The 10,928-nt window shown below is 37.8% G+C and overlaps 1 protein-coding gene across 3 annotated transcripts; it reads left to right on the top strand.

The window, feature by feature from the left end:
* The first annotated feature begins 1,200 nt into the window (after positions 1–1,200).
* On the top strand, positions 1,201–10,225 carry LOC121387699 (protein draper-like). Of its 3 annotated transcripts, none has more exons than XR_005959853.1 (6): positions 1,201–1,338; positions 4,541–4,684; positions 5,373–5,519; positions 5,866–6,032; positions 6,637–6,780; positions 9,995–10,220. XR_005959853.1 is itself a non-coding variant. In XM_041518891.1 (5 exons), the coding sequence occupies exons 1-5, from the start codon at positions 1,335–1,337 to the stop codon at positions 10,093–10,095; spliced, it is 540 nt and encodes a 179-aa protein (XP_041374825.1). In that variant the 5' UTR covers positions 1,201–1,334; the 3' UTR covers positions 10,096–10,225. The 3 variants fall into 3 exon arrangements, 1 of the variants encoding a protein (XP_041374825.1); XR_005959852.1 differs by having other exon boundaries at positions 5,866–6,027; positions 9,995–10,219; XM_041518891.1 differs by lacking the exon at positions 5,866–6,032 and having other exon boundaries at positions 9,995–10,225.
* Positions 10,226–10,928: the final 703 nt, after the last annotated feature.

Raw genomic sequence — 10,928 nt, 5'->3', positions numbered from 1 at the left:
GGAGTGTGAAAATGGATGTCAACCAGGCTGGACTGGACTAGATTGTACATACAGTAAGACATTTATCTTAATTTATAATAACTTGTTCTTGACATATTAAGTGTTACTTTGTATTTTGACAATATGTCTTTCACAATTATAAACATGTTCACAGTCATACGAACGTACGCTGGTGTGTGTGTGTGTGTGTGTGTGTGTGTGTGTGTGTGTGTGTGTGTGTGTGTGTGTAGTTAATGCCATAGTAAGCTTTTAAACTAAAAATGGATCATTGCAACTCGTATTTTAACATTCCTTTTCTTGGCATGGAACGTTCATTAATTTTATAGTACTCTAGCATACTATAGGTGTCCTTTTAGATGTTGCACCCCCACTGTAAACAAAAACAAAATTCTACAGCCGCCGGCTGCCGATGCATATGTCACTGCCGACTACATTTCTCAGTCTAAAAGCAAGTCTCGCGCACATAGATAACCAGCATTGTGTGTGTGTGTGTGTGTGTGTGTGTGTGTGTGTGTGTGTGTGTGTGTGTGTGTGTGTGTGTGTGTGTGTATATGTGTTGTACTACATTACATAAGCATGAGGTGGAAATGTTTATTTGATGAAATAATAACACCCCAGCAAGAAATTTGCGACATTCTCCTTGCCATACATGTGCTGAAAAAGGGATGCAAGGGACACTAGGTCTTGAACTCGGACAGCTTTAATGCGAATTCATATAACTAACCTGGCCAGTTGCCGCCATCGTCCGAGGCATTTGTACAAACCATTCGTCACTTTGTAGCATTAGAGAGATTTACCAGATCACTAAAATAATGAAACATTGAAACAGATCTAACGAAAACTGTTCCAAACGTGAATTAAGCATGCCTTGGGGAATCGCATTCAACGTGCAGATTGTGTCTGAAGATATACCAAGACTGTTTTCAAGTACACTGTTAGTATTTCACTGAAAGCAATAGCAATGCAGTTTGAGTGACATTTAATTGATTTCCAAGGCTACATGATAACTTCAGAGATAAATAATGCGTGTTTGAAGACATACTAATGCTGTCATGTAGAATAGTATATATTGTTTAGAATGTGAAATATCAAAGCTGTTATGCAAGGTGTTGTTAATATTATTGACTGTGAACATGAACTTTCTTGCAGCATTTTTGATTATTATTATTATTATTATTATTATTATTATTACAGAATGTTCAAATGGTAGCTATGGCAAAGATTGTAACGGATCCTGCGCAAACAGACATTGTCTTGGAAACTCGACATGTGATCATGTGACTGGAACATGTGTCTATGGCTGTGATCGGGGATATGAACAACCAGACTGCACTATGAGTATGTGTGTTATAGTTTGTTTAACAAACAATGTGTGCGGGGAAAATGGTAAATAAATCACTTACTGATGTAACATGCATGCAGGAAACACCAGTAAGAAAATAGCACCCCGACCCATTTCGTCGATTTATTATTATTATTATTATTATTATTATTATTATTATTATTATTATTGTTTTTATTAATATTATTATTTTCATTCCTTGCTTACACAAAAAAAAAGTATGACATTAAATTAATTATCTACAATATACATCACTAAATTGCACTGATAACATTTTCTGATTAGCATAAAATGTACTATATAGTTACTTGCAACAAGGAACCCCTTTGAAACTTCCTGATAAGTAGCCACATGACGTTTAGGACTAGTTTTGAGAAAAGGAAGAAAAAAGAAGAGAAAAGTTTAGAACAAATGTTATGAATATGCTAATGAAAAAACCCCAGTAACAAATATATGCTTACAAAATTAAACCGGACACTCATTTTAATTGAGGCGTCAGTTGCCATTTAAGTAACATGAGATTTTCATTACAAAATGAAATGTGTTACTGTCACGTTGTTAAATGATTATTGGGGGTCCGTGCACGAACATGTGAACATTGTCAGTAACATGTCTGAGCACCTTGGGAATTGCATGTTGACAGCAGTACAACGTCGGCTCATGCTTCTGACGAGATGGCGGATCTTTGGAATAAAGTTAAAGTTAAAGTGAATCATTGGCTATTGGATGCCAAACATTTGGTAATTCTCACCCGTAGTCATCAGAGGAAACCCGCTACATATCTAATGCAGCAAGGGATCTTTTATATGCACCTTCCAACAGACAGGAAAACATACCACGGCCGTTGTCCAGTTGTGTTTCGGTGGTTGGAACGAGAAAAAACCCAATCAGCTGAACGGATCCACCGAGGTGGTTCGATCATGCGACGCAAGCACCTCAAGCGAGCACTCGACCGACTGAACTAAATCCTGCCCCGATCTCTGTTATAGTGATAGAGATCCATTCACGAGATAAAGCTTGTTTAAGGTTGTGGACGTTGTGAATATGCGCCTGTTTCTCTCGCACCCTACGAACCAACAAATCCCAAACCTGCACAATAGGGAACAAGCCAGGCGATCTTGCAAGGCAGTTTATTACCTCAGTATTGTTCCTTTGAAAGAGTCCAGTCGTTAGTTAGGCTGAATGCTAGAAAAAAACACAAAAAACCCTGGATATTGCTGCATGAACAGAATGACAACTGGAGTGATGTTTTCATCACTGTAATACTTAGAATGATGAAAATAGTTTTTTTTTCGATGTAAACAATTCCTGCCCACACCATGACATTACCACCACCACACACGTCACATTCAGTACATGAGGCGACGTTGTACCACTGACAATGTTCAAGGAGCTCTGATACATGTTCGTGCATAGACCCCAAAACACCATTTTACAACGTGACAGTTACACATTTCATTTTTTTTAAATAGAAAATATCATGTTTCTTATACTGACAAATGACGCTTTACCTAAATCCAGTGTCTGATTTCATTTGTAAGTCAAGATTTAAAAAAAAAAAAATGTTTCAGTACATTTACCAAATTACTAAATTTTCAAGATTATTTGAATTACCATCATTAAAAAAACTTTGGTCATAATAAAAAAAAAAAAAAAAAAAACACCCAAAGAAGCATATAGCAATTTATTTGGAAATAAAGACGTCCTTTTCACAAAGATGTGACCATATTTGGCTTATGATAAACCAGACATAACAAGTTTTCAAATGAGGTATAACAGTATGACTCTTTTTTTTTTGGGGGGGGGGGGGGGGGGGGGGGACATGTCTACCACGTTTCTCTACAGATACAAACGGAATAAAGCTGGGGTTAAGGGTGGGAAGGGTTCGGATGGTTCCGACGGATTCCCCCAGAGCGGTACCAGGGTTATTAAAGGGGGTTGCACAATTGTAAAGAGGACAATTTGAGTTTGTCAAAGAAAAATAAGCCCTTCTTTGTGCTTCTTGTGTCACTGTTGTAAGACGTACAACAAAACACAGTTGTTTCATTAATTACGACGCACGTGTTATGTTTCTTTTTACAAATATGGAAGGAATAAGACATCCACCAGACTGTATTGATATTTGTAAACTGTAAAGACATCCATCAGACTGTATTGATATTTGTACACTGTAAAGACATCCATCACACTGCATTGCTATTTGTAAACTGTAAAGACATCCATCACACTGTATTGATATTTGTAAACTGTAAAGACATCCATCACACTGTATTGATATTTGTACACTGTAAAGACATCCATCACACTGTATTGATATTTGTACACTGTAAAGACATCCATCACACTGTATTGATATTTGTACACTGTAAAGACACCTCTGTATTGATATTTGTGACCATCACACTGTATTGATATTTGTACACTGTAAAGACATCCATCACACTGTATTGATATTTGTACACTGTAAAGACATCCATCACATCCATCACACTGTATTGATATTTGTACACTGTAAAGACATCCATCACACTGTATTGATATTTGTAAACTGTAGAAACATCCATCACACTGTATTGATATTTGTAAACTGTAGAAACATCCATCACACTGTATTGATATTTGTAAACTGTAAAGACATCTATCACACTGTATTGATATTTGTAAACTAAAAACATCTATCACACTGTATTGATATTTGTAAACTGTAAAGACATCTATCACACTGTATTGATATTACCCACTTGTAAACATATCTTGGGCGGGACGTAGCCCAGTGGTAAAGCGTTCGCTTGATGCGCGGTTGGTCTGGGATCGATCTCTGTCGGTGTGCCCATTGGGCTATGTTTCGCTCCAGCCAGTGCACCACGACTTGGTATATCAAAGGTCGTGGTATGTGTTATCCTGTCTGTGGGATGGTGCATATAAAAGATCCCTTGCTGCTAATCGAAAAGAGTAGCCCATGAAGTGGCGACAGCGGGTTTCCTCTCTCAATATCTGTTTGGTCTTTAACCATATGTCAGACACCATATAACCGTAAATAAAACGTGTTGAGTGCATCGTTAAATACAACATTTCTTTCTTTTTGTAAACATATCTATAACACTGAGTTTTTGTTTTCAGATTGTAAACACATCTGTTACACTGTACTGATATTTTCAAATTGTAAAGATATTTATACCATTGTACTGATATTTTCAGACTGCAGTGGTGCCTATGGCTTCAACTGTAATATGTCTTGTAGCTCTCGGAACTGTTCCAACGCGTCCTCAAAATGTGACCAGTTTTATGGAAACTGCACAGGGAAATGCTTGGATGGATTTGAATTACCAGACTGTGCAACTGGTATGTGATTACCTGTTAATATTAAGTGTGTTGCATGTACATCCCACCTTATTATGCTATATACCGTTAAAATATTGATAATGAAAATATTTATATTACATATTTATCATCCATTAAAGGCTTTTATAGGAGATGTCGCTGTCTCTATAATTTACGATATCTCCTGCGATATTCTCCTAGGAGATATCACTTCTTTTTGATACGTCACTGTGTGTTTCAGCGCTAAACGTATCATTAATGACGTCACGCCACTGTTGTTCTGCTAGTTAACGAGTCTATCGCTGCCAAATATAGTGGCATTCAACCTACATTACTGACATTGTTTACAATTGTCGCAAATGAAAATAATGATAATGGATGATAAAAAAGAATACCCACCTCGTGTCTTGTGATATCATAATTTATCAACACTCGTTAATAAAAGTATAAAAATCCTCGGCAAGCTTCGGATTTCATACTTTTATCAACTCGTGCTGATACATTATATCACAAGACACTCGGGGAGTATCCTCTATATATATCAAATGAAATAATAAAATCCTTAGCACGAAACACATCATATACTTTTATTATTTGAAAAAGTAAAATAATTATGCGTTAGATATTGTATTATTTGACTGTTTTGGATGTAAATATGAGTCATACCGGGTGTTCTAATAATATAATATCATACTATATCATTCTACAGCATGTCGCGGTGGGACGTTTGGATCTGGGTGTAAATTAAGATGCAGTGAACGACATTGTGATGGAGACAATAAAACGTGTGATGCAAAAATCGGAACATGTCAACATGGCTGTACGCCAGGATGGAAGAAAGAAAATTGTACTGAACGTAAGAAGATCTATATCAAGTTGTTTGAAATGCATTAATAGTCTATCCTGTATAAGAATTAAACATTGTGATGTTTTGATTAAACGTAAACTTCAGTTACACCTGCCTATATTAATGTCTTGGCTATGGCTTATCATTTCAGTAAGTATAATATTGACATAAATGTACATAGTCCTCTAAAATAGTGTGTGGTACATCTGGTTGACCGTACATATTATTGTGTAGTGTTTTAAATTTTTGTACATGCGACTTCATTCTTGTTGTCCTAATGTTTATAGAGTAACTCAAGACGGTCGTGTGATCATCAGAATTTTGATGATATTGAATTTTTTTAAATGCTTTTCAGACATACATCCTAGTGACTCGTCAGGTAGTGTGAAAATTCAGAACACGTTAACTGATTAAAAACAGAAGCCGCTAGAATGTTGGACGAATTTGAAGATCTGTATACACTCAGAGTAGGCGCTGGTCCAGAAGAAGGATGCTGGACATGTGTATCTCCCCAATTGTGAAGTTATTAAAAACAAATCCAGTGTTTATGAAATGAAAACAAATTAATACAATAAATGCTTAACTTTTTACTGGTGGTCATGAAATGTTAAATGGCATGTTAGTGTACTTTTGAATACTGTATGTGTCCTTTGTATATATTACATATACCCACTGGATACTGTAGGTGCCTTTTGAAACATATTGCACCCCTTTGGCAGAAACATTCTGCATTCGCCCCGACAAAGATATTTTTTACACTGCCAGTTTTCAGACAAAACTATATTTGAAGGAAAACACTTTATAAAAAATGTTTTTTACACGGAAATATCAAACAGTTTTATAAGAGAGCAAGGTGTTTTTATTAATAGGATCTCTCTATTTTGTATGTGTTCATCTGTTCACTTACGTTGTTCTATATTACCTTATTTATACTGCTTTTATTTATTTATTTTTATTTATTTTTGTTTTGCTTTGTAAACAAAAACATAAAAAAAACCAACAAACCCCAACAAACCCAACAAACAACAATCAAACAAAACATTATTAGCATCATCAATGCACCAGTTTGAATCTGCTCAAGAACGATTCATATTAATATTTTACCCTTAAATATGTTTCCTACCAGCATGCGACACTGGTCTGTATGGCGCCGATTGTTCGTCTGTCTGCACAAGAAGACACTGTCTGAATAAAGCTGCGAAATGTGATCACTCGACTGGTTCATGTGGAGGAGGGTGTGAGGGATCCTGGAAAGGAGAAGACTGTACAGGTAACGTGAAGTTTCTTTTGTTTAATGGCACTAGTGACTGGTTCGTGTGGAGGAGGGTGTGAGGGATCCTGGGAAGGAGAAGACTGTACAGGTAACGGTTAACGTGACGTTTCTTTTGTTTAATGGCACTAGTGACTGGTTCGTGTGGAGGAGTGTGTGAGGGATCCTGGGAAGGAGAAGGCTGTACAGGTAACTGGTAACGTGAAGTTTCTTTTGTTTAATGGCACTAGTGACTGGTTCGTGTGGAGGAGGGTGTGAGGGATCCTGGGAAGGAGAAGACTGTACAGGTAACGGTTAACGTGACGTTTCTTTTGTTTAATGGCACTAGTGACTGGTTCGTGTGGAGGAGTGTGTGAGGGATCCTGGGAAGGAGAAGGCTGTACAGGTAACTGGTAACGTGAAGTTTCTTTTGTTTAATGACACTAGTGACTGGTCCGTGTGGAGGAGGGTGTGAGGGATCCTGGATAAGAGTTGACTGTACTGGTAACGTGAAGTTTCTTTTGTTTAATGACACTAGTGACTGGCTCATGTGGAGGAGAGTGTGAGGGATCCTGGATAAGAGTTGACTGTACTGGTAACTGGTAACGTGAAGTTTGTTTTGTTTAATGAAACTAGTGACTGGTTCATGTGGAGGAGGGTGTGAGGGATCCCGGAAAAGAGTTGACTGTACTGGTAACGTGAATTTTCTTTTGTTTAATGACACTAGTGACTGGCTCATGTGGAGGAGGGTGTGAGGGATCCTGGATAAGAGTTGACTGTACAGGTAACTGGTAACGTGAAGTTTCTTTTGTTTAATGATACTAGTGATTGGTTCATGTGAAGAAGTGTGTGAGGGATCCTGGAGAGGAGAAGACTGTACAGGTAACTGGTAACATGAAGTTTCTTTTGTTGAATGACACTAGTGACTGGTTCGTGTGGAGGAGGGGGTGAGGGATTCTGGATAAGAGTTGACTGTACAGGTAACTGGTAACGTGAAGTTTCTTTTGTTTAATGACACTAGTGACTGGCTCATGTGGAGGAGGGTGTGAGGGATCCTGGATAAGAGTTGACTGTACTGGTAACTGGTAACGTGAAGTTTCTTTTGTTTAATGATACTAGTGACTGGTTCGTGTGGAGGAGTGTGTGAGGGATCCTGGAAAGTAGAATACTGTACAGGTAACTGGTAACGTGACGTTTCTTTTGTTTAATGACACTAGTGACTGGTTCGAGGGGAGGAGGGTGTGAGGGATCCTGGATAAGAGTTGACTGTACTGGTAACGTGAAGTTTCTTTTGTTTAATGACACTAGTGACTGGCTCATGTGGAGGAGAGTGTGAGGGATCCTGGATAAGAGTTGACTGTACAGGTAACTGGTAACGTGACGTTTCTTTTGTTTAATGATACTAGTGACTGGTTCGTGTGGAGGAGTGTGTGAGGGATCCTGGAAAGGAGAATACTGTACAGTAACTGGTAACGTGACGTTTGTTTTGTTTAATGACACTAGTGACTGGTTCGTGTGGAGGAGGGTGTGAGGGATCCTGGATAAGAGTTGACTGTACTGGTAACTGGTAACGTGAAGTTTGTTTTGTTTAATGAAACTAGTGACTGGTTCATGTGGAGGAGGGTGTGAGGGATCCTGGAAAAGAGTTGACTGTACTGGTAACGTGAATTTTCTTTTGTTTAATGACACTAGTGACTGGCTCATGTGGAGGAGGGTGTGAGGGATCCTGGATAAGAGTTGACTGTACTGGTAACGGTAACTTTGTTTTGTTTAATAACACTAGAAAACATTGATTAATTAATCATCAGATACTTTATGTCAAATATCTGATAATTTTGTCAATAAAGTTTACATTCAATTGTTTTGTTTAACTACTCCACTAGAACATATTAATTAAAGTAATTTTACAGCTACTGGTATGTGAAGTTTCATAGTAAATACATAGTGACTGGCTCATGTGCACTTGAGGGATCCTGGATAAGAGTTGACTGTACTGGTAACAGGACAACGTAATTTCTTTTTTTAATATACGGGTCTGGTTTGTGGAGGGTGTGCGACCTGGAAAAGAGCCAACAGGATTCCATTTGAACCTATGTTTAACGCACGTGACTGGTGAGCGAATTCCTGTTAAAGTGTACTGTATGGCTTGCAGTTATTTTAATAGTGAACAGTTATGGGTCATTGGAAAAAAAAAAGGCAGCAAGATATATTGATCTACAAATTTGCGGCACGTGATTTGTCTAAACATAATACATTTACATCTTGAAAATCAAGGGTGTGAGAAGAAAGAGTTATTGTCTGTCACTCAGATGTTACTTTTGCCATGTCTACACTAGTGTGCTCCTTGAATACTCAGCTGGGGATTGTAGCACTTGACTATTGAGTCTGGTAACGTGGTTTCTAGTTTAGTGAATTAGTTTCATCTTCATCCTTTTGTCTCTCTGGGGCGAGACGTAGCCCAGTGGAAAAGCGCTCGCTTGATGCGCAGTCGGTTTGGATCGATCCCCATCAGTGGGCCCGTTGAGCTATTTCTCGCTCCAGCCAGTGGACCACGACTGATACATCAAAGGCCGTGGTATGTGCTATCCTGTCTATGGGATGGTGCATATAAAAGATCCCTTGCTACTAATCGAAAAGAGTAGCCCATGAAGTGGCGACAGCGGGTTTCCTCCCTCAATGTCTGTGTGGTCCTTTACAATATGTCCGATGCCATATAACCGTAAATAAAAGGTGTTGTGTGTCTCGTAAAATAAACCATTTCATTTTGTTTCCTTTTGTCTGTCCGTCTGTCTGTCACACACATAGTTTTCCATATGGTTTTGTTTGTCAATGCCTTGATATATCTTAAATAACTGTATAACGTAAGATTCATGTTATTTTAGATGGAACAGAAAATATAAGTACCAAATGTCAGCTATATAAAATGTTTTTAATGTGCATTCTTAGTAATATCACGTTTTGAATTTAACATATTCGTGTTCCCAGGATGAGCATGTTTAATGTTGCTACGTACTGTTTCTCCTAATTATATATTGTATACTTTTTTCTGCTATTTTCAAAACAATCTAAGCTGTTAAAATCTGGGACTGTCGATAAAAGAAGGTTCTCCCATTTGTAAACCTTTGGAATTAACAGTCTTAACATGATCGTGTTTGGTGGAACATGTACCTTTAATATTAAAAATATGTCTAATTTGTTATTATGCTTGTGAGTGTTTTGTTTAACTTAATTACAGAGACTGACTCTGCAATAGATGCATTGCTTATTAGTAGCATTGTTGTTGCTGTTGCTGTCGCTATCATCGTGGTCGTCATCGTGGTGGTGTTTGTCAGGTAATCAGATATTTTATAGTACACTATAGACACCGCAGCTATCTGGACTGTCTGTCCAGAACAGTGGATTAGTGAGTAGGTTTTATGGTAAGTGAGAAGGAAGATGGTGTAGTGGTCTTACACCTGCCGACTAAATCGTTAAACTCGCTCTAGGTTTGAGCCAGTACCAGGAGCTAAACCCAGAACCTATCAGACTTGAGTACTATGGCTTAACAACACCATCGAGGCCGATGGACAAAAGGTGAGGTAATTGACTGTCAAATACCATGCAGATTTAGTACGGTAGGTTCGAATCCCACCACCATACACTTTGTACTTTTAATACAAGTACTATAACAACAAGGATATGTTAATGTTGCAGTGTGATAGCTATTTTGACACCAAGCTTAAAATCTGATTCAAATCCTGTTTTTTGTTTCTGTTAAAGATGGAGGAGAAGGCGAATACGGAAAGATAATTCCTACGAAACATTTGTTTTGGGAACACCTTCAAGAAACGTGGGTAGGATTTCAAATTACTCCACACTATTGATCAGTTTTAGACTTGCTATATATATATGTATGTATGTATGTATGTATGTATGTATGTATGTATGTATGTATGCATGTATGTATATATATATATCTATATATATATATATATATATATATATATATATAGTTTCCCACATGTGGGACAGTACATACTACTGCCTTTGATGTACCAATTGTGGAACACCAGTTGGGATGGGTGAAAATAGAGGCCATAGAGGGTGATTAATCGTGTCTCAGGAGGATACTCTTTCACTGCAGACAATTCTGCCGGCGGGGGTCCAGACTGTGGGGAGTGAAGATTTTA

This window comes from Gigantopelta aegis, chromosome 13 (assembly GCF_016097555.1).
Source record: "Gigantopelta aegis isolate Gae_Host chromosome 13, Gae_host_genome, whole genome shotgun sequence".
NCBI lineage: Eukaryota > Metazoa > Mollusca > Gastropoda > Neomphalida > Peltospiridae > Gigantopelta > Gigantopelta aegis.
The sequence above is the reverse complement of the archived record's forward strand: the minus strand, read 5'-3'. Positions and strand labels throughout refer to the sequence as shown.

Coding starts and splice junctions, on each gene's coding strand:
- LOC121387699 (XM_041518891.1), top strand. Junction 4,685..5,372: donor ATTACCAGACTGTGCAACTG/GTATGTGATTAC, acceptor ATCATTCTACAG/CATGTCGCGGTGGGACGTTT. Junction 6,781..9,994: donor GAAAGGAGAAGACTGTACAG/GTAACGTGAAGT, acceptor ACTTAATTACAG/AGACTGACTCTGCAATAGAT.